This window comes from Thunnus albacares, chromosome 9 (assembly GCF_914725855.1).
Source record: "Thunnus albacares chromosome 9, fThuAlb1.1, whole genome shotgun sequence".
Lineage (NCBI taxonomy): Eukaryota > Metazoa > Chordata > Actinopteri > Scombriformes > Scombridae > Thunnus > Thunnus albacares.
In genome coordinates, this window is record NC_058114.1 from 23126782 (window position 1) to 23150936 (window position 24155).

At 41.7% G+C, this 24155-nt stretch overlaps 1 protein-coding gene across 2 annotated transcripts in view; it reads right to left on the bottom strand.

The window, feature by feature from the left end:
* The window catches only part of unc13a (unc-13 homolog A (C. elegans)), a 42102-nt gene that overhangs the window by 9002 nt on the left and 8945 nt on the right, over positions 1 to 24155 (bottom strand). Inside the window, exons 8-35 of one of the 2 annotated variants that reach the window (XM_044360669.1) lie at positions 24055 to 24084; positions 23318 to 23513; positions 19966 to 20781; positions 19450 to 19543; positions 18327 to 18373; positions 18058 to 18136; positions 16477 to 16551; positions 16158 to 16377; positions 15159 to 15386; positions 14769 to 14910; positions 14024 to 14193; positions 13743 to 13858; positions 12316 to 12479; positions 12012 to 12165; positions 11508 to 11576; positions 10953 to 11042; positions 10407 to 10541; positions 8499 to 8632; positions 8125 to 8210; positions 7413 to 7539; positions 7168 to 7264; positions 6185 to 6328; positions 5929 to 6006; positions 5315 to 5392; positions 5070 to 5158; positions 4792 to 4938; positions 3899 to 4022; positions 356 to 385 (exon numbers count right to left, since the gene is read on the bottom strand). In XM_044360669.1, coding sequence (XP_044216604.1) covers positions 356 to 385; positions 3899 to 4022; positions 4792 to 4938; positions 5070 to 5158; positions 5315 to 5392; positions 5929 to 6006; positions 6185 to 6328; positions 7168 to 7264; positions 7413 to 7539; positions 8125 to 8210; positions 8499 to 8632; positions 10407 to 10541; positions 10953 to 11042; positions 11508 to 11576; positions 12012 to 12165; positions 12316 to 12479; positions 13743 to 13858; positions 14024 to 14193; positions 14769 to 14910; positions 15159 to 15386; positions 16158 to 16377; positions 16477 to 16551; positions 18058 to 18136; positions 18327 to 18373; positions 19450 to 19543; positions 19966 to 20781; positions 23318 to 23513; positions 24055 to 24084 — 3959 coding nt within the window. Of the gene's footprint in view, positions 1 to 355; positions 386 to 3898; positions 4023 to 4791; positions 4939 to 5069; positions 5159 to 5314; positions 5393 to 5928; positions 6007 to 6184; positions 6329 to 7167; positions 7265 to 7412; positions 7540 to 8124; positions 8211 to 8498; positions 8633 to 10406; positions 10542 to 10952; positions 11043 to 11507; positions 11577 to 12011; positions 12166 to 12315; positions 12480 to 13742; positions 13859 to 14023; positions 14194 to 14768; positions 14911 to 15158; positions 15387 to 16157; positions 16378 to 16476; positions 16552 to 18057; positions 18137 to 18326; positions 18374 to 19035; positions 19106 to 19449; positions 19544 to 19965; positions 20782 to 23317; positions 23514 to 24054; positions 24085 to 24155 lie in introns of those variants that run through there. The other variant, XM_044360668.1, reaches the window with a different exon arrangement.

The following is a 24155-nucleotide window of genomic DNA, read 5'->3' on the forward strand; positions in this document are numbered from 1 at the left end:
AATCATAGCCGAAGATGAAACAAAACAGCGAGTTGCTTTTGAAATCTGAGTGAGATTCACTGATGGTTGAACTCCTTGACTTGCGGTTTGCGGTGAGTATGAGCCGCAAATGTCTGCATATGACTGTGTGACCTGTGGTGAGGCAGGCTGCTACTGCACCGCTACAGCATCTGAGAGGGGCATTTTCACAGCATATAAACAGCCTTAAAGAGGAATGTTGTGTAAAAACAAAAGTGAAAAATCAATATTTCCACTGCTTTGTTTGACTGGGGAGCTGAGGGAGAGAGACGGAGACACGGAGAGAAGACAGAGGAGAGAGACAAGACACATTGATCTAAAGTGGTTTAGTCCTTACATCACTGTGAGAAGCACTCTTCAGCCTCCCCTGGAAAGAGAGCATGTGGTTAATACTTCAAGCAGTGGCCAGTCCCTGCAGTCTGACTTCACTTTCATTGGATAGATGAGAATACGCATTCAAAACATGTGTTGCTTTGCAACATATAAGCAAAATTTGGGGACACTCAACACTGCCAGAGATGTCATCTCCTTTCAATTACCATGCTCTCCAAAGCAACAATAGATTTTGTGCTTTACCATAAAACAATAAATGTGAAAAAAACAAACGAACAGAGTTTAGCAAATTGCTAATTGGCATTGCAGAATAGCATACACATTGACTGGAATTAATGGATCTTGACAAAATTTGTTTAGAAATCTGACATCTGCTTTCATTGAATATAGTTATTTGATGGGAGGCTACAATAACGGGACCGCACTTTTGTCATTAATGGTACATTTGTTATTAGTAGTTTATGTCATTTTTAAAACCAACACCTACCTATCAGTAAAATAAAACATACCTCATTAATTTAAATTAAAGGAATAATTCTGTATTTCAGGCTTCCTTTCTTGCCGAGACTTAGATGAGAAGATTGATACTACTCTCATGTCTGTGTGTTACATACCGTGCCAGAGTGGGGAGATGATTAGATTAGCTTAGCATAAAGATTGGAAATGGGGAAACAGCAGTCTTGCCTGTCCAAAGTTAAATAAATCTGCTTACTATCAACTATAAATTTTATTAAGTAGTACACTGTATATTGTTTTGTTTAATATGCATGCAAACAGAAATGTAAAAATGTAAATTAATGGTTTTATTAGAAGTTATGTGCTTTAACTATTTCTTGGCCTGGAGAGGTGACCAGCGGAGACTCCTGGAAGTTACTGGTCACAACCAAAACTTATGTTTTACATTTTGGTTTGTGCACATCTAGTTCAAACAAACTAGATACATATTAATCATTGAGCTTTGGAGGTGCTGACAAGCATATTTTTGAACTTTGGAAAGAGGCAAGCTAGCTGTTTTCCCCTGCTTCCAGTCTGCATGCTAAGCTAGGCTAAGCTAATCAGTTACCAGCTGTGACTCCATACTACATCTATGCTCCATAGTTAACGCACAGGTGAGAGTGTGGTATCAATCTTCTCATCTAACTCTCAGCAAGAAAGCAAAAAAGCTATTTCAAAACAATTTCTTTAAAAGAAAACAAGGGAAAACTCAGATATAAATAATTTTTAAAAAATCAATACAGTATAGAACTCAATACATATAAGCTCTATGTGATCGCTTGGACAGAAGGTCACAACTCATGACTGAAGTGTGTTACAGTTTTGATGACGTTAAAAAATAAAAACTTTGCAGATCATGGTAGACCAAAAACACACATCAAATTTGTTCATTATAAATTAAAAAAAACAAAACATCTGCTCCTGTGTGGCAGTACATTTTATGCCAGTATACTATCCAGTACACCACAGAGCAAAACAGAGCTAAATGACTGCAGAAGTCGACTACAACACTGCTAAATGTGAAAGGTTGGTAGTTCATCATGAGTAAGTCATCACATAGAGCTTTAAAGCATTAAGAGCATTTTTGCAAACTACATTCAATGCACCTTATTTGACCAACATCAACCCAAACCAATAACCTCTTGCAATAAAAGTAACAACAGAACATGAAACCAAACCAGGACAGACCAACATGACAGGTCTGCAGAGAGACATACAGTACAGTACAGTGTTGTACAGTATACTGAGAGAAGACTGCAGTGTGGAAATAGATCAGATGCAAGCAACAAACCCACACTGGGGGGGGAGGGACGGGGGGCAGGACACAGTTCAAACAGGTGGGAAAGGTGTGGACAGTGGGGGGAGGGGGGAGGTCAGAAGGAGGGAAAAGGGGCGGGCTGGAGGTGGGGCAGGACACCGGATACCAAGCCACCGTGAGATCAGAGTCACCCCACCAGAGTCCCAGTAAAAGGACACAATGCATGAGAAGAAACAAGGCAACACCAGGCGCAAGAGAGGAGTACCACTTCCTGTTTGAGGAGAGTGTTCAGGAAGAAGAGAGGGGGGCATTGATTGTCGAGGGGGTGGGGACCTATCAGAACCAGTCAGGAATGCACCATGCTTCTGTCTTCTCAAAAGAGAGACAGAGTTGGAGGAGAGGAAGACAGGAAGAGAAAGAGAGATGGGACAGATCAGAGAGGTGAGGCAGTGAGAAGGGAGAGGGGTTATGATGTGGGGTAAAAAACAGGGGAGATCGCAGCCACATATAGCAGAGAACCAACCACCGTAGACGGACAGACAGACATACACGCAGGAGTGCTGTACTTACAATCATCTGTGGAGGGAGAGCGGTGGGAGCAGGATGTAATAGTAATCACAACAACAACCAGAGAGAAGGGTCAGTCAAGCTGCAAAGAGCCCCACATCAATCAAAAACACAAGTTTGGGCCCCAGGACTGAAGGGGCGTGGAATCAACTGACACCTGTCTAAAGCCTGGACTAAGCACAGGTAGAGAACTGAGAGAGACTGGAGGAATAAGCAACTTTAATACTATAGAAATATTCTTAGATTAAAGAAAATAAATGTTTCAGCTTTTAACAGCAACTTCAATTTAGGAAATTGCTATTCATTATCTCCTCCTATCTTTGTTTCTATCTCTTTTCTCATTGGATAAAACGCTCCTGAGGCTGAACCAGTAATGGTTATACTGGCTAGCGCTTTACACGGTAACCACAGATTAATTCTCTCCCTCTTAACAGTGATATGAGGCTCTTTTTTTTAAATAACCAAACACAAATAAGAACACATATATCCAAAACAAAAGAAAACAAGAGGCTGCTTTCCAAAATGTATGATGCATTTTTTTGGAAGAGGGCCAGATCCTTTTTGGGCAAAAAAGATTTTCTGCCATTCTGGTTGCAAGTAACTCATAAATCAGGAATCTCTCCAAATAATTGTTGGCCGACATACTGGAGAGCAGCCATGAGCTGGTGTTAGAATGATATGGTGCACTCCTTTTTCATTTTTCAGTTTTTTTTTTAAGGGTTTCACCTTGATTGTTTGGATGAATGAAAGCACTGGGGGCCAGTGTTGAATAAAATGTGCGTGGGTGTTGAGGAGTGGATAGGATGCCATGTAGACGTGAGGCAAAAGCTTCTTCATCTGTTTATAAGAAGGCCACCTTGAATCGCAACACACACACAAAATGTCTGCCTTTGTATTCCCTTTCCTCGTTCTCCACCTCCTCCTCTTTTTCTTTTGATGCTGCCTTGGCAGTTGGAGGTGTGTGTGTGTGTGTGTGTGTGTGTATATGTGTCTATGTTTTCATGTACGTGTGTGTGGGCATATGTGTGTTACATGTTTTGTAAATCAAGTTTTCTGCTATCTACATTATGCTGTGGTTGTCATGAGAACATATGAAATATTCCTATCACTCTTTTCATGCATAGCAGGTAAAATCAGCTATAACACAAGTGCCCGAGCATTAACATTGTGTGTATTTGAACGTCTGTGTGCTTCCGCTTGTGCATTCGTAGGTTTATTTGCTCTCACCGTTTGGTCTGTGAGTGGCGGCAGGACGATGGTCTTCTCCATGGTGTTCATCACCAGCTTCCACAACTCCTTCAACACACGTTTCAGCACAGTCTTCTCACAGATCTTAGCAAATAAAGACAGGCTGGCAGGAGGGGGAGGCAGAAGAAAGGAAGGAGAGATGAATGCACAGCAGAAGGAGGCAGACACTGTTCTCTTGAAAAAAAAAAAGTAATAATAAAGAGAACAGAAGATAGAACAGAAACAGGTGGTTGCTAGAAATCCCAATATGCACATAAAAGATGAAAAAGAAAAGCATTAAAGTTCAGGTTTTAGGGGAATTTCATTACTTTTCCTAATCACCAAGAGTCAGACAAGTTCATGAATGCCTTGGTTAACCTTTCTAGTGTCTCTGTGTGCTATTTGAATGTTATTAACGTATGTATAATGAAATCGAAATAACATCAAGCATCGCACTTCTCAAAAGGTGGGATGCTGGTCTGACTACACTATATGATGTCTTATATGTATTTATAAAGCTAATATCACTGTTAACAAAGACATTTGAATATATCCAATTTCTTATTCACCTCCTGCTTACATTATCACACACCCATGGAGGGTGAAAGTTAATAAGTTTTGACCGTATGATGTTGTATGTAATTAAACTACAAAAGACTACAGAACATGAAGTGTCAGAGGGTTTCCTACCTTGGAGCAGAGCTGCACAAGCATCTACACATTGACCTAAACTATGCTAACTTGACCAGTTAACACACCTTCAAATTGCATGCAGAGACAAAAACAGGCATCTATGAGTTTGTCTACAACTGGGGAAGCATGTGAAATGTTTAAATGCTTCCAAAAACTGATCTGTCAATTTTAGACTCCACTAAAATGTCAGACTGACTCACTTGCTGTCCAGGAACTCCATGATGGGTTGCAGGACGTTGTCGGCATCCTGGGCCACACTGCTGGCGTTCCCAACATTTGAGGTTCCTTTCACCTGAGCCAAGATATCTCCCATCTGCTTCACATTCTCCTCTATGTGAGGCTGGAAACTAATGAGGAAAAGTTGGAGAGGCTTTTAATGACATCTGTACTGTCTCTCTGTCTGTCTAAGCAGGAATCACATAGCACAGATGTAGCTTGGAATAGATATTTGTGTTTGATTGTGCGAGTGTGTTTCTACCTGACAGCAAAGACCCTGCTGAGATCATCCATGACATTGTTGAGTTTAACCTGCAAGTCTTTCAGGATGTCACTGGCCTCCACACACAGCTGAATACATACAAGGAAATAGACACAGAGCTGGTTAGAGGGATGGGGCACTGACCCTGATGGACACATTTGGACTAAGAAGACTGAATTAGACATATGTGACCAAGGGAAGCTAAGCTAGTGCACAGTACTGGATGGAGGTTGGTAATCACTCACATCTTTTCCACCCATGGCTTCAAACATCTTCTCCAGCTGAACTCTCAGCTGTTGGATGTTGTTGATCAGGATGCAGGGCTGAGGAACGAGATGTCTTTTTGAAACACTCAGTGCTCACTACAACATTTCTAAATGCATCAGCCCTCTTGATGGTACAGGATTCAAAGAAACAATGATCACAAACCGAACAGAACATGTTGTCAAGCAAGGTTAAAACAAGACAGTTTAACTGAAACTGAAATGGTAAATGGTAAATGGACTGTACTTGTATAGCGCCTTTCTAGTCTTCCGACCACTCAAAGCGCTTTTTACACTACGAATCACATTCACCCATTCACACACATTCATACACTGAATGGGTACAGGGGCTACCATGCAATGTCCCAACCTGCCCATCAGAGAAAGCTAACCATTCACACACATTCATACACTGATGGCACAGCCATCAGGAGCAATTTTGGGGTTAAGTGTCTTGCCCAAGGACACATCGGCATGTGGACTGGAGGAGCCGGGAATTGAACCACCGATCTTCCGATTAGTGGACGACCCGCTCTACCTCCTGAGCCACAGCTGGCAAACAGTTTGTTTTTTTTGTCATGTCTTTGGCCACTCACCACTTTCTCCATAGTGACATAGTTGGCAAACAACTTGGAGATGATATCAGCATATGACAGAAGTACATTGCTGATGGTCTGGAGAGGGAAACCAGAAAGAGCAACAGGTCATCATCAGGGGATAGATGCATTTCAGTCTCAGAATTAAAATGTATGTTGCTACCGGTATTAAAACCTGCTTTTAAGGAACACTTTGTTGTGTATTGATTTTGTAAGGGCGTGATTTGACTGCAAATTGTAATTTCTCTGAACTTACCTTAGCAAATCGTTTCATATAGTGTCCTACAATCTGTGGATCCGGACACTCCAGCTTCCTGATGATCTCGAAGCTCTGGTTGAGCTGAGAAAACACGTCCACCACCGAACAGGAAAACAGAGCATGTTCTGATGTGACTTGGAACTGTAGGGACAAAAAGATGTGCGAGAAGATTAAAAAACAGGGAATTAAAATGAAGGGGAAAAGACACGAGAAAGGGTGAGAGAAAGAGATGAGTAGGGGTAGCAGGAGAGGAGCTGGGATTTAAGGAAGGCTAGAAAGATGTGACCTCAGGCACCTGAGATCACAGAGACTGACCATTAGACACTATATTAAACTGGGCCTTTGATATCTCTCACCACATTTACAGAGCCCTAGACCCCCTGAGCCAACCAGCCTTACAGCCTGTTACACAGCCAGCCAGTGACAGGTGGGAGCTCTCCTGTCTGTCTCTTTGTAATTGGCTGCTGGTTAGTGCCAGGTCCCTAATTGGCTGAAGGTGAGTGTGTAGGTGCTCCTCCAGGGAATCTTGGTAATGAGGTGAGGAAAGCTTTCCTGCAGTCAAAACTCTGGCATAAGGCCATTAATTCACAATATCCTGCTGTCACAGAGTTATCTCCCTCCTTAAGTACGTGCACGTCTCAACCGCAACTCTTTAAACTTCCAAAGAATCTCTTCATATGACGGTGCACTTTGACTGAAACATCCTCTTAGCCCAAACACACTTTCTGCTTTGAGGCAATGTCTGCGCTGCTTTGTCAGTGCGTCTATTGTTGACGTGGAGCCTTTGAAGAATGCAGGAGAGACAGGGGGGACGTGTGGGAGGCAGGGAGGGAGGGAGGATAAAACTTTGGCTGATATCTTTGAGTGTGAGAGAGGAAGTACAAAGGATGGATTACCGTAATTCTGCCTGAACAACAACAAGCGACTCAGCGTTTCCAAGAGAGAGTGAAGGAGAGATAAGAAGACCTGAAAACTTTTACCCCATCTTTCTTGTCTCTCTCCAAAGCGCCATGCAGAAAGTCCCGAGACACTTCCTCGTTCTCGTCCAGCCACTGGATGACAAACGGCTCAAACCACCTACGGAGAGCAGAAAAACAACATTGTTTATGTTTACAAACTACAGACCCAAAATTACACTAGAGGATGATTACTTTATTCCATTATTCTTATTTACTGAAGTGTATGTCTGAGTTTGCAAAACAGTGACAGGCGGGTGGCAACTCACGCAGGATATTCAGGCACTCTGCTCTTGAAGAAAGGCAGGTCTTTGCAGTACTCGTTGTACAGCCACTTGACCTTGAAGTGCAGGTTCATGTAATCTGCACTCTTGCACAAGCGATTTTTTTCATGTTCTGAGAAAAAAGGTGAGAGGAGACAAATGCATAATCAGTTAAAAGCATAAATGTAGCCCAACTCAAGACCATAACAAAAAGACGACAGATCACACCAAGAAATCAAATACTAATCAAACCTTTTAGGCTTTGCATAATTTAGAAAACAAGTTTTTTCTCCCTGACACTTTTTCAGTTTCTCATTCATCAACACCAAACTTTGTCACCATTTTAAACTAACCCAGTTGGAAATTATCCCTCTGATATTTCTTGGTCAGGCACAGTGACTTCCTAGAGTCTCCGCTGGTTACCTGGTGATCTCAGTCATGACAAGACGAGATATAACATGTTGATTAAAGTATGGATGGATGACAATTAAAACAGTCGAGTTCTCCTACTGTATTTATAATTAAACCAATAAAAACAGTAAAAGATCCATCCAACCCTCTTAATATCACAATGAAATGCAGCTCAACTGATTCGTATTGTGTTGTGTGTCTGTGCCTTTGGTCATTAGTGCAAATACTATTTAAATCACCAAATGTCCATTTGCAGCTTTATTTCTCTTATGAGCAGAGGCTCCATATATCATTGATTTGCACTCACCCTCCATCGCATACTTCATATCCTGAGCAAACAGGTTCCACATCACTTCAGCACTGATTTTACCCACGTTGAGTTCCTGGGGAAATCTTGATGAAGAAGAGAAAGAGAAGAGCTCGTATGCACTTAGAGAGGAACGGTATATGAAAGTGAGCAAGCAAATAACAGTCTGGAAGTGTAGTTTTAGGGGTAATAAGAGAAACTAGGGCACATTTAAAATGTCATTACTAAGAAATGACATTAAAACCTACAAATTTGTAGGTTTTAATGTCACCTACAAATTTGTAGGTTTTAAGGTGAAAAAGAGAAAATATGTAGCTGTAAGAGGCTGATGAGAAACAAACAGGATTTTGGTGGAGAGTTAAGGGGGTACATACTGGTTTAGGCAGGGAGTGTAAGAGTTCTTGTCCTCCTCAATGATGGAGACAATAAGTGTGATGAGTTTGGACCAATAGTCCAGATTCTTGATGCTTGGTCCCTGCTCCTCTGGAGGCACTGCACCCTGCTTGGCCTGGAAAAGCAGTGACATAACTCGAATCACAACAAAACTCTACAAATTTTTTGGGAGTTTTCCCTGCTGGTCACTTTAGCCAAACCATGTCCACATATCCAAAAGATGTACATGCTTTTCTAACACTTTCCTAACCATCATACTATTGATTTCGGGCCATATAGCACATATCAAACCATCAGTCACATACTGTACTTCTGAAACTTCTGAAAAGTAGTATAGTCCTATAATTGGGTGACCACATACAGTAGTACTTTTACTGCAAATTTTACTAGTGTTTTCCTATACAAGAGACACTAGATTGTGTTATTAATCTAACAACTCATACATAAACAACATTTGCTTCTCAAACAGCTTTAAACAGACTCAGAATGTCAACTGTCTGGACGACTTCTTTGAAATAGTTGAAGATGTGCTGGAAGAAAAAAAAGTAAACACTAAGCCAAACACCGCAGGGGTTGACAAGTGAAGAATGATCTTGCAGAGATTTCAACAAAATATAGCAACGTCCCTCAGGATGAAATGTTTTATTCAAAGGGAAAATGCTTATTTGAAATTCACGAGGGAGTCTGAATGCGGTTGGCGCTTTAATGAGGACTCAAAGCATGTTCTAGAAATCCCTGCTGAAATCTGGTGCAGGAGTGATGGATGGAAGAGCCTGGCCTACCCAGACTGGGAGCATGACGGGGACTCACCACACACACACATGCGCGTGCACACCCTGAAGTGCCACAGTGCATTTTACACATCACTGAGGACAATACGTAAATCAAGCAAAGAGGGTGAACTACAGTAATAACATTTGAAAATCCTTTTGCTCAAAGGATATTTTTTCTTGCCAAGCAATCTGATTAGTCAAGGACCAGTAAAAGACACCTCTACTTATAATTACAATTCAGGAAGAAAACTACTAGCCAAGTTTTAACTGATTACAAAGTCAGCAATAAGTTTGGAGTGAGGCAGTGGTTTATGCAGCTTGTTTCTGCTGGTTTACATCACTTTCACACAGTTCTTTTAAAGAAACCTCAGCTCAAAACATTCATTGCAACAGTACAGAGAAACAGAGCAAGAAAGAGAGTGAACTAAATTATACCCAAAGAAGAAGAAAAGTACATCAGTCATTAGTCATGTGCTATAAATATATCCATGCTATTAAGCACTGCACAGACAATAGTGAGTGGAAAGTTATCAGGGCACCGTGAGCAACCAGAAACTAAATAGAAACTGAGCAACCACAACCTGGTCATTGAGACTGTGTCAGTTCTGCAAACAACAACAGGTACACACAGAGCAACGCTTCCTGCTACAGCCTCCTACAGTATAAAGACATAAGAACCAAGTTATTTGATATTTGATACACTTTGAGACCAAAACAAATTTGATTATTTACTTGGAGAAAAATTACTTTGCAATCGAAGCAAAATATGTCACAGTCTGTTGGGAAATCAGCACAACAACACACAAAACTGGACTGACCGCTTTTAAAATGTGCCACCTCTTTTTCATTTTTATATTATCTATATAATTCATTTGTTTGCAAAAAAAAGTTTTATTATACTATATTATGTAGCTATTTGCTATTTGCTATTATTATATATATTGTATACTTATTATTACACTGTAAACTTTACAAAACATATTTTTGCCGATACTGTGTTCAACTATGGTTATGCTAAGAAAGCAAATGTAAATTTGAAAATTTGAAGAGGGAGAAAGAGGGAAAGAGAGAGACAGACATTCACTCACAGACACTGGATTCATTGTTGCTTCTTACCGGGTCTGTCTGATACTCGCGGCTGTACAGCTCATGACAGTTATTAAAGATGTACTCGTAGGTGGAGTTGAGGCAGGCTTTGACACAATCCTTCACTACCTGACTGGCTCTGGGTGGAGACTGAAGCTCTTGGACCTGAACACACACACGCACACGCACACGCACACACACACACACACACACACACACACACACACACACACACACACACACACACACACGCACACACACGCACACACACACACACACACACACACACACACGCACACACACACACACACACACACACACGAGAGAGAGACAGTTAAACTATGGTACTTGAGACTTGTCTTCAAGTTCAACTTGATTATAAAGTAATTATGCTATTTTCATGTAAAAATTAAATTCTAGATTAATCCTCGTTAGTATTCTGGAGTCAAAACCTTTGAAAAAAAAAAACTGTGGATGAATTTCGACTCTTCTTATATGTGGAATACAGTGAAAAATGTCAGTCAAGAAAGAAAATCAAAAAAAGCTCTGAAGGATGAAAGAGGAAGGGGACGGTACCTTCATTCTGAAGAAGGTGATACTGGTGAGGAGGTCCACTGTGGACTTGAGGTCCTGCAGCCTCTCAGGACTGCTGGCTGGGAAATTGTTCTGCAGTCAGACAAAAAAACCCTACACAGTAAGCTCCAAAACATGATATAACATACATCCTTGTCCAATGTGTCTTTGTGTGTGCGCAGGCAAGATCTAGCATGGCCACGTAACCTGTCACCCTAAATAACATATTAGTCTGATTTGTTTTACTGTTTCTCACAAAGAGAGAGGTGAGGTGAAAGAGAAGTGCAAAAAAGAAAATACAGCAGAATTGTAGTTAGCAATGAGGGGAGGCGGGTCGATGTTGACATCATCAGATGTCATCTATTGTTAACGTCTCAAAGATAATATATGAATGTATGCTCTGCTGCGATGACACGGTCTTTTGATGATGTACTTATATTTTATGTGAATGTATGTAATGTTCTGGAGGCATGCATAATGCACTCTTTCCCCTTTTGGGACAATAAAGTCAATTTTCTATCTGTCTATCTAAACCACTGAGGTGGAGAACAATCTTACCCTGTACATGGACAAGTCAATCCTCAGAGAGTTGTGCAGCTGGTCTAGAAGCTTCACAAATCGTTCTTTCTGTGGACATTACAAGATATGTGGAAACAGATACATATTAATTAACAATGTTTAACATGTAGAAGATGCAGCACCCTGGTAGCTGAATGGTTACTGCGCATGCCATATAACCGCCCTAACACAATCCCTCTCTCGATTCCAGCCAGTGACCTTTGTTGCATGTCGTACCCATCTCTCTCCCCTTGTTTCCTGTCTGCCAATTCACTATCCTCTAATCAATAAAGGCAAAAATGCCAAAAAATAAGCCATTTAGCAGAAATGATTGTATTGAGTTTTTTCAACATGTTTTATTGTTGGAGGACAGAGGAACATTTATTTAGCAGAAATGTCAGGTTTTAGCAAATACATACAACTAAATATGATTCTATTCAATTAAGATAACTGTGGCACCAGTTGCATTTACTGATTCTGCCGAACATTTCTGCAGTGACTCACCCCAAAGTTAGAAGCAGCAAAGCGGTCAGAGGCAGAGACGTTGTTAGTTGCTTGGGTGGTGTGAGCGTAGTAGGCATTGATGTTGGCCAGCAGGGTACTCATTACTGCAGGCACACCTGGGCACATGTACTTAGATGACAGGCAGGCAAAGTGACTGCAAAAGAGGGACAAACATGTATGCAAACATTGGACACTAACAGTTTACAGAGTTAGATGCATAAAACACTCAACATTGCATGCAAATCACTGAGTCTTGTTTTAAAGAAGTGATATTCCGGAGGCAGGTTTTCAGACTGGAACGTACGTCATGGCTTGGTAGATGGACTCCACTCCGTAACGCATGGCAAACTCATCAACAATTTCCTGGGGAGTCTCTTCAAAGTAGACTTTCCATGCATCATCCCCTTTGGCATCAGGGATCTTCACCACACCGTTGTTCTGGATATCTGTCACATAGTGGAAGAGGTTCTACCGAGAGGAAAACAAAAGAGGGTGAGAGAGAGGAGGAGGAGAGATGTACAGAAAAGTAAAATGACAAAAAGACAAAATAAAGTCTATAGGTTCAAAAGTGATTTAGAAGTGTTTAGGGATATATTTATATTTAGGGAGGCTGTAGAAAGTAGTAGCTATGACCTTTGTGATAGCTGATACAGAGTGTGTGTACATGGTTGTTTGAGTGTTCAAATGATTATACCTTAATTCTATCATTGAGGAGCTTTGCTTAATATTAACACATCTATCTCAGTTTTAACCAAAGCTTATGATGATCAGTTATATGTTTCATATACAAAGTCTGAGCAGATTACAACCTCTCGATCTGTTTATCTTTAAACAGCTGTGCTACATAAAGAGCCATTAAACAACATTATGAGCCAACACAAGGTGCTGTCTTAGCTACTCGGCCATAAAACATAAATGCTGCTGTAAAACGTTGGGAGTCGGCTATGTGGTTTATGGCCTCTCGCATGGCAATAACAGTGCGGTCATTTCTCGGTTAAGGTTCGGCTAATATACTCTACTAAGTAATGGGCCGAGTAATGAGTCCATGAGAGGCTGTGATTGGTCTACAATCAATCAGCAGAGTTTTCCGCGGAGAGCCAGAGTGGAAAGAAATGTCTCTGCAAAGCAAACTTCACGTAGTATTAACTTAAGTGTAATTTGGAATGGATCCATTATGGAACTTAACATCAGTCAAGTAAATTAATCTGTTTGGCTCATTGAGATGACTTGGTACAGAGACACAGACACACACATACAGCGGTGTGTTATATTTCTAAAGTAAAAGTAGTGATGCAAAAACATTCATAATTTTAATTTAAGAGCCCAATCTGACATTAGTGTGCAGTGTACATGTCCACATACAATACAGATATTTAGGTATATACAGGTATAAGCTAAAGGCCTGTTTATTGTTGTGCATATTGTTACAATGAAGTGACCTCTGCACACTGACTGCAGATTGGGCCTTTAAGTAAAAGCACAGACAGAAGTGTTGGCAGTAAAGTGCACTTAAGTGTCAAAAGTAAAAACACGCATTTTCATTCTGAGTGAAAAATGATTCATGCATTAACCTGCTAAAAGAATCTTCATATTTTTGAAGGCCCGGATAAATACTGTTTGGTAGTTTAAAGTTGTTTATGCTATGTGGGTAAAGTATAACAATATTCTACAAAGAAACTAGTTACTGCAGCCTTGTAGGTAAACACACAAACACACACAAACTGAGCTTACTTCATGCAGACAGGTGTACTGAACGTGATACGGGGCGACCGTCTCCTCTCCTTTGATCTCTACATTAATGTGCATGCGGATAGCCCCAGACACAGCTGATTTGTCTGTACGCTTGTCTGTGAAGAGAACAAGACATACAGCAACAGTTAACAAACTTCCTGCTGAATAAAAAATCTCAATCATAGAAGTTAAGTCAGTCAGAACAATGAGGAGCTGTGGGAACAATGCAATATAAATGACCTGGACTATAAACTCAAATGACACAGTGCGATGCAACTTACCCAGATTGTACCACACGTCCATTTCTCCGCTCAGAGTTCGGACCTCGATGATAGTTTGACCGAGGAAGTCGTCTGACTCCCGTTTGAACTTCTGCTTCACACGAGATTTGATGTCATCGTCCTCATCCCACACTCGCACCTTGATGCGGTCTGAGGAGTTGTGACATTCACTAAAGAGACCAGAGAGTCATCCACAGTTACCAGATATACTGTAGTAGTAACACTGACAGCTGGTCAAGAAATCCAGATGGATTACTATCAGGATTCATTAAATATCAAATGCTTTAAGCATAAACAAAGAAAAATAGCCATAAACAGATATAAACACATTTTATTTAATCAACAGAAAACAGATGTTTAACTGCACCACTGTGACAACTACAACCGAAAGGTTCAAGAGGACAGAAAATTAAGCAGTAAAACTGATAATTGATTAATTGTTTGAGTCATTTATCAAGAAATAATGCCAAATATTTATTGGTTTCAGTATCTCAAATGTGCAGATTTGCTGTTTTTCTCTGTTTCATATCATTGAAAAATGAATATCTTTGGTTTTATTTGGTCAACAAGCATTTTGTCCCCCTTTAGCTCTGGGAATTTGGAAAGTTTCACTACTATTTGACATTTTATAGACTAAACAATTAATCATAATAATAAGCGCATTAATTGATTATGAAAACAATCCTTATTTGCAGCAATAACTACCACAAATTCCACATACTCTTTCCAAGAGGTCTCAACTTACAAGTTGAATGTCTCTTCCCACACAGGGTTGAGGTTGCCGTAGATGGTTTTGGTCCTCTTTTTGGTCTTTCCCACCTGGACGGTGACATATGGATCACTGGAGCCGGTTTTATCCTTGGCTTGTAAACCCTGGGCACACAACACTAAGAAGAGGGAAAAGAGGGCCAAGCTGGTCAGTCAGAGTGTGTGTGTGTGTGTGTGTGTGTGTGTGTGTGTGCAAACAGATGCCTCTTAACTTATCTGACCCTCTGCTCTACTGCCCTACAAACGCCAGCTTGTCTCTTTTTATAGACACAAACACCTGACACATACCGTCTCCTCTGACTTTGATGTTAAAAGTGTTGGCCAGCTTCAATCAAAACTACTGAAGTGAATGGGACTCCCCTCTCACCTGTGATGCTGATCTTTGCCGACCATTTAGAGGTGCCATCGAGCACGCTCTGCTTGATCTGCTTCATTTGGGTGACATGAGTGGACTTGACGACAGTGAAGACTTCCTGAATGAGTTCGAAGATCTCAGGCTTGTTCCTCTCGCGGATCTTCATGCGGTCTTTAAGAACCATGATGATGTTCTGGGTTCGGTCCTCTGCGCCGTGTTTGGAGCTCTTCTCTGCTGCTCCTGGTTGACGGGAGAAAGATTTATATATGTAAGTGTGTAAAAGAATTTAGAAGAAGTTTGATATGACAGGGTTATAGCTGCTATGTAGTTATTTGTGATAACAATAATAGAACAGAGCTGATAAATGCATGGAGGACATACGTATTTCTGCAATATATTCGAAAGTTTTGAGGAGAATTCAATTTAGAATACAGTGAAACAGACAAAAATACTGTGCAGGTGATGAAAAAGTTGGCGATACTTCATGAATGAGAGGCGGACACAGTTGCAGAGCTTTAAAATGCTGAGTAAAAGAGAGAGAAAAGAGAGGCGAACGACAACAAAAGACAAATGGCTTTTAATATCCTCTCAAGGAAAACAAGGAGAGTAAGAAAGTAGAAGTGAGGGAAGGAGGAGGAGGTCGACTCTGTGCTTGGCAATGACAAATAGCGATGAGAGGAAATAGATGGACTAGATAGTATACTGGTATTAATAATAAAAAAAAAACCCCAGAAAACATAACAAAGTCAGCAAATGGTTGTTCAGCCCCTGTGTGGGATCTTATTGGTTATATAAAGCCAAGCAGTAAATACATATTTTAGCAACACATAAAGAAAAGTAAATTAATTAAAAAAAAAATCATTGACAGAAGTCATAAGGTTTTGTTTTTGTAATTCACTCTTGAATACTTAGTGTCATGTATATGTATGAAGTTTGAACCCATCATCATTTTTTTTCATTGTCATTCTTTTATAAACGCTTAGGGGCTAAAACGGAAAACGTTTCTCTTACTTTGCAGACAATCGGCATTGAGTAGATCCTGGCACTTCTCGTGGCATTTGACTCCACACTCAGTACAGCGCATGCCCTGACGAGCAATGCCCCACAGCAGCCCCTCACACTCATAGCAGTAAGTGGGGGTGGTGGCTGTCCACACCTCAAAATTGTGCGGGGTGGTGCAGGAGATGGGATAAATGAGGGCCTGGAGGGTCTTCTTGTAGACGTGACTCTTCTACAAGGGAACGGAGGAGAGGAGTGCAGGGCAAGCAGAGTTAAAAACTTTTGGCACAATGTGAGATAGATAGGTTTAATGTTATTAACGAGTACTGACCAGTTCTTCGTTATGCAGGGTGCTGGACGTCAGGGCCGAGGTGATGCCAGCCTTCCTGGAGTTCTGAACCAAGGACTGAGTGACAGAAGAGATGAGGAGGGGTCAATATTTCTCAGCTCCCACCTCAATAACTTATTTTTAATTATCAAGAGAAATCTCAGTGCAGCATATGAGGCGGTGTGTTTTATTACAGTCTGTCTGGCAATGTTCCTCTGAGTAGTTACAGCAAACTAGAGGTGACAGCTGCAGAATCTAAAGTGCTTTGGTGGTGAGAAGAGAAAACTAGTATACCCTCACAACATGAATGTTTCTAGAGTAAATGGTGTAGGTGTTACTCACCATAGCCTGTGGCAGTGAAAGGAAGGGAGGAGGAAAAAGAGGTTTAAGATTAGAGACAGGCCAATAAAGAGGCAGGAATTTCCACAGAAATGCAAAAGAGATATTGAGAAATTGATACATAATACTGTTATGTTCATGATTAATTTGACAAGATGGACATCCACAAGAAAATCACGGAAGGAAAAATCAACATGTCAACCTAAAACCAGCTGTAGAATTAAGCATCATTAAAACAGAGGAGGGGTGAAGTGATGCCACAGCTGCAAACAGACTTCTGACTTCTGATATGTGGGTGAAATAGCCTGCGTTCGCTGCTCATTCAGCCAGGACCCTGCCCTGTCCGACCAATTACCTGAGCCACTGTGACAAGTCATGAGTGTGTGTGTGTATGTGTGAAAGAGAGGGACAGAGTGAGGAAGAGAAACATGGGCACACCTGCCTGCGTCTGTCTGTCAGCACATAGCGGCTGTTACTGTGTAATGGCAGGATTTTATCCATGAAGACGGTCGTTGGAGCTAATTACTTGTGCGTGGTAATGCTTGGATCTGGTTTGATGAGGAAAATGCACCAAGCTTCCCTGAGCTCAATGCCTGGCAGTTGATATATAAAGACTATCCTATTTCCAGCCTTCCGCATAATGTGTTTTTGCTGAAAGGGTTTCATTTGTCTCTCTGAAAAGCTGAAACGTGATACTGTATGTTTCTGTCCATATTGTTGATCCTGTACAGATATTGAAAGACTCTGTAATGACTTGTATGTGTGAGTTACAGGTTTCTCCAGACAAAGATTTATACATTTCACCTCATCTTATCACTAATAAGGTGGTTTTCAGGGAGGCATGAGGAGGATGGCAGGGTGGGGAAATGAAAGGTCTGTATTATGACAGCATCTAGCAAGCATCAGTGCCGGTCAGAGGAAACCTCTGGCCTTGCTAGTGGCCCCTCAGCCCCTCAGCTTGCCCTGTCAGGATGTAACAGCTGGGAAATGTATTGTCTGTAAGCAGAGTGAGGCATAGTGCAAGTGGGCTAAAAGACAGAAAGGTAGAGGTAAAGTAAAGAAAAGAACAATAAGGTAGATAGAGTAAGATAAGATGAGAAAGAAGAGCAGAGAGTCTGAAATGAAACAAAACAAGAGTAGCTTTAGTAGATGAGAGCGCTGACTGCTTAGCCGAGTGATAAATGGACTGGGGAGATGTGAGACACATAGTCAGGGGAATATAAAGAGATTAGAGCAGAAACTCACCAGATCTCTGACCAGAGGCATAGCTTTCCTCTTCCTGAGGTCTGGCATGCTGTCAATGCTATAAAGAGCACCACCCATCCTAGAGACCAAACATGAACACAGCATTATTTAACCTTTTTGTTTCAGCTACAGTTGTTAACTTGAACCTGGGCACAACAAATCAATTAGACGATAAATGTATCCAGACGTTAAGGTCGTGGGCTTGCCTTTTGGTCAGTAAGTTATAGATTTTCAATGGCCGCAGTAGTAACAGCGTCATGGTTACTTACCCCGCTGATAAAAGCAGGGAGGCGATGCCAACACTCTCTCCTCGGGCCTGTGGAGAAAGAAAAAGATGAGATGGGAAAAGCAGGGAGAGACAAGCTGGGTGCCATTAGAGCAGTGGCCGGAAAAATGTCATATCGTCCTTTATATTTGGAACAACAAAATTGAGAGACACGATATGTATGGTGTTGCTTCAGTGCTAATTCTTGGTGAGTTTCACTAGCAGCTGTTGCTTCAATGACTTCAAGTTTTCCCAGTATTGACAAACGAATAATACAACAGTGGTACAAGTGGGAGATAAAGAGAAAAAAAAAAGGGGGAGATGAGCAGAATGGTATAGCTGAGTTGCGTCTTTCTGAGTGAGTGTGGTGATTATTGACATCAACAGAGGCTTCTGTGTGTTTGAGACTCATAGTTAAAGTAGATTACTGCCAGATGGCTATCCATGTAATATCTCTTCTAATTCTATCTGCTCTATTATTGAAAGACATGTTCTTTGTCTGCCTGCCTGTTCAAAGAATGACACTGATACTCACGTCAAACTGATGCACAAAAATAGTCATGATTGGTATAAACTCCAGGCTTTGAAAAGGACATTTAGCAGGCTTACAGCAGCTTCCTATGTGTTGCTTGGCTCTCCATAAATACCAATGAGCCATACAGGATACATACAATATAAATTAGGTTGATTAACACACTACTGGCCACACCCACCTGTGAGTCTGCTCCGGCCATGGGTAATCAGAACGGACTACATGCAAATCGCTACGAGGGTGGCAAACAACTGAAAAGAAAATAATGAAATGGCAAAAACAATACAAGGGGTAAACAGAAACAATCAGATAAACACAAGACAATATAATCCACAGCAAAAAAAAAAAAAAAAACAAGAATTGGGAAAAACGGTGGACCATTCAAAGAAAAGCTGGAAAAAAACAGTAGGACATGCGGGAACTGATGCAACAAGTCAGTGAGCTCAAATAGTAGACTTATGAATTAAAGCAGAGCAACAACAGAGAAAACATATTACCCACTCTTATTCACCTGGCATGAAGGCACAGATTATGCAAATGCTGTGTGCACAGAGATACACACACACACACACACACACACACACACAGGCCGTACCTCTTGCAGCTGTAGTCGTACTCTGCTGAAAAGTCGAAGCCAGTTGGCTTTAGCTCTGGCAGGACCAGGTTCCATGATTTCCCTCTTTGGGAAGCTGAAAGAAGGGTGCAGGATGAAACAAGAATAATAATTATATGTACTTTAACATACTGAATATACAGTAATGGACTAATACGGCAGAAAACACATTAATGGAACTGTGATGAACATAGAAACTGGTCTCATAAAAAAGTGTTAAAAAATGTAGATAATCACTTAAAAACTTTTAGTGGGTACAGAATGGCATGAGTTCATCTGAATGGGCCCTATATTTGTTTCTTTCTGCTTTTTACATCCCTCTTTTGGATATCTGATGACTTGGTCCCCATTGGTTGTTGTTTAATTATATACATGTATACACTGTATGTACTGTTACTTTAATAAAATACCTCCTACCTAATAAATTGAGTGTTGGAAATGTGTAGAGGCTTATTTTTGATTTTCCTCTGAGTCAGACAGTGTATAAACAGTGTTCACCTTGGAACAGGAGGCTGCTCTGTTTTCTCTTCAGGAGCTGGAGGAATGCTCTCTGCTGCCGAAGGCTGCTCGGGTGGTCGGGGTTCCTCTGGCGGGACCTCAGATATTGGCTCAGGCTCCAGGGGCTTGGTATCCGGAGCTGGAACCTGTGATGTACTTGTTGGAGTGGATGTAGTGGTGGTAGACAGATCTGGTTGGGTGGGTGCAAAGGGAGGTTTGGTGGGTTCTGCACCAAAAGGGGGCAAGGTGGTGTCATCCTGTTTGACTGGAGGTAGACCAGGAGCAGTGCTGGGGGGCTGGAGCTGATCATGGGCTGGCCGCTGCTGATGCAGTGACGCCTGCTTCTCCAGTGGTGGCCTGCTGGAGGTCAGAGTGTCAGAGGGGGGCATCAGAGTGGGGGCAGTGCTTGTGGGTGTGGGGGTGTAGGGCGGCTCCTGGTCTTCACTGAGAGTGCCATCCAGTGGATACATATCTTCATCCTCCTCATATGGCATCTCCTCCTCATCTTCGTAGTTGTACTCTCCTTCCTCCCCGTACATGTCTCCATCCTCTTCGTCATATAGTGCCCTATCCTCCCCTCCATCTTTGAGGTAGCCTCCCTCGTCGCTGTAGACAGCTTGCTGGTCCTCACCATCCCAGCCTGGGGAATCCTCTTTGCCGTAGCTGACGGAGGAGTGGCAGGAGTGGTAGGAGTCGTTTTCATCGTAGAACTCTGAGCCTCGCAAGCTCTCGCCGTCCTCAGGAACAAACTCCTCACTGAGTTGAGAGCTGCCTCGACTCAATTCGCCCGATGAGGCATAACGACTGTCTGTGGGACTGAAGGGAGGGGGAGATACAGACACCTGTTACATAAACACACCCACATGAGTGTAAAAGCAAACTAGGGGGAGTTCCCAGACTTGCACAATAAGGAGTTTGGCTCTCACAGTGACACTTAAGGAACTTGTGTTGGGGCCAGGGAGGGAGACAGCTAACCACTAGGAAAAGAGGACTGACTTTAAACCAATCAGGAAACTCAGAGCAGGGAGGATCAGACTAGTAATGCATCTATGTGACTGCAAGGGGATCATAATTTAGTAATGAAAAGAGTTAGTATGGATACTAGTCCACACACACAAATTAATACAGAAACATACAAAAGCACACATGATTGCAAAAACAGAAGAACACCTATTTCATAAATCTAAGATATAAATAGGCCTAGTCAAATGAAAGAAAGTGAACCTGGAGAGGTTGAGGATGATTTATTGGCCTGACAGAACAAAAACAGTCTCCTTTTTTGCAGATAAATAAGTGAATAATATTTTAATCACAGTGATGAATGGGGCTTTTAGGCATTGAGACAGACCATGAGTCAGAGAGAGATTTGAGACATAAAAAAACAATTTCTCTCACACAAGGACACACACTCACACTTTATTGTTTCGTCTCTATTGATTATAGTCTTGTTGGTTCAATAATGCATGGTGCAGGGACAGTAAAGGGGAGATCTGTATAATGGCTTTGGGCTGTGAGCCAGAGGGAATACACAAGTGTGAATGAATGGACACATAAACACCGAATCACGACAATCCTGTACTTTTGTGTTTGTCACCTATCTCGCAATCTATCTCTTTCAGCTGACACAAAGACACAGACAGTGACACATGCTTGCATAATGTTTGACTCAAAATACATGTCTGCTCCCACTCTTAGTAGAGAATTGAAAAAACATGATGAAATGAAGATGAAAATGAATGTAATCTGTCTTGCCCTCTCTGCTAGGGTCCCATTATTGGGCTGGCGGCCTCCTGCTGTCTTACAAGTGGAAATTAAATGAGTATAATTACCAAGTGTGGGACTCCCAGAATAAGACTGGGATTGTCTTAAAGTCTCACATACAGGATGAGGCTGTAATAACAGGCTGTCATGACAACAGAGGCACGCACACACACACACACACACACACACACACACACAGAGGCTTTTCCACGATCTCTGAACAACCAACCAACAATTAACCCCTCTGTCTCTGATTGTTACGAAACAACACACATAAACGCACGTAGTCAATCACTCACCCACACATATAAACAGAAAACTGCACAGAACTTACAAAAGTTTAACAAACTTCACCAGGACCACAGTAAAGATAGATGCAGGACCAGTAGTTTGTTTTTTTTTTATAGAAAATATATAATATACATATACAGAGATAGGGTAAGAGCACATGCATGCAAGCACAGCTAGCGAGGAGAACGGGACAATCCATCACTGACGTCACAGCGAGACGGAGTCACAGGCCGGAGCAGGAGGAAGAGGAGGAGGAGGAGGAGGAGGAGGAGTTGGAGAGGAGGTACATAGACCCACCTATCGGACAGTGAATGCCTACTGTCTAGAGAATACTGACGACTGGTGCGCCGGCTTGACCCTGAGCCTGAGTCGATATCGCTGCGCCCGTTGGTGGCCGAGTCTAAACTATCATAGCGTCTGGTAAGAGGAGCAGGGAGGGAGGTAGGGAGGAGGGGAGAGGTAGGAGAGGAGCATCAGTAGAGCTCAGTGCAAATCTTTCAAAAGAAAGCTCTAACCAAACTGAGCCTCTGCACTGCCCGGTTAAGCTTCTGCACAAAGACCTCTCACTGAAGGTGTGCACTTTATTTTTACTCAACCAAATCTAAACAAATGAAAAGATCAAACTTTCTGTTTCAGCTTTTCTGAGCAATGCATGAGTTTTGACGGTCTGCCGCCTTTTGAAAACATGTCCAGAAATACTGTTAAGTCCAGGAATTCATTAATTTTCTGCACAACAAGTTAGCACAGAAGAGATCACATGGGGTTTCTGATGCTCATACACTCGACATGCACACAAAGATGCAGACACACGCGCACGCAATCACACATGCACGCGCACAGAAAAGATAACCACAGAGGCCCACTTCATACACGACCTGTATACAAGAACTCTGCGCCCCAGCACGCTTGTATACACTGAGGCCAGGGTTATTCTCTAGAGGAGGAGAGCACAGTGGGACATGTTACCATGTACAACAAAGTGAACAAAACAAGGTCGCAGGGGCTGAGTTGTCTCAGGGCTATATGATAGATGCACAGACACTCCAAAGGGAGTTATTCAAACTGTTTAAGATGGGGAGTGTGACATAATATTTTCAACAGTAAACAGTTTTGTTCCTCTTGTGTTTTTTTTTTTTTCCTTCCTGCCCAACAAAAACAAAGCATTTCTCCCTGTTAGATCTGCTGATACATTTTGACAACCCCCCATGGTAATCTAATGGGTGCACATAAACAACTAGACTCAAGGAAAGGAAACCAAACTGCCTCAGTCTCAGTTGCGGTTAAGTAGTGTGTTTGCTACCTCATGGCTCTGTGGTCATAGTCCATCTCGTGGATCTCATCGTTGTAGGAGTGTCTGTAGTGATGGTGTCTCATGGGATACTGGTGCATGGAAGCGTTGGGCTGGGAAGTGGTGTAGTAGGGAGGTGGGATGCTGTTACTGGTCTCACTGCGGTAGTCGCTGTCCCTGTCGTCCACAGCGCTGTCTGGGTCCTCGTCTGTTCACACAAACACAGCGTGGGAGGGTGAGGCGAGAAGAGGATGATTGGTCAAGAATTGCACTTTGTAGTATTTGAAAATAATACAAATGTTTAAATGTTTCAGCCAACTAAGGTGGGATTTATGAGAATGTGTGTAACATCAGAAACAGTGTAAACCACTGATGCAAATGTTAAACTTTCAACTACTTTGGTGTGATTGTTCTAATGTTCTGATGGTTCCTGTGCATAGAAAAGTAAGAAAAACACATGCAAATAATATTTGACGTGAGGCAGAGAGAGTAAAAACACCTCCGAATCTATTTTATTGTGACTTTAATCAGTTTAATTTTAACAGCTTTACTTTAAAATCCATCAGGAGAAAATGGATACGAATTGAAAGGAATCAGGAAAAATTTGAGGGGAAAAAATAATCTATTTTCACGGCAACTGATGGTCTCTGAGGAAAACTACACAAGGAGATCATTACATTAAGTGAGACATGGACAATAAATACAGAATTACTCCAAGTCATTAGCAGAAGCACATGAAAGAAACTTACTTTGCTGATCTCCCCACAGACTCCAATTACCTGCAAGGAGATTAAGGAAAGGAGAAACCAAATTAGGTTTGGGCCACAAGTTAAACACATAAGCAATCCAA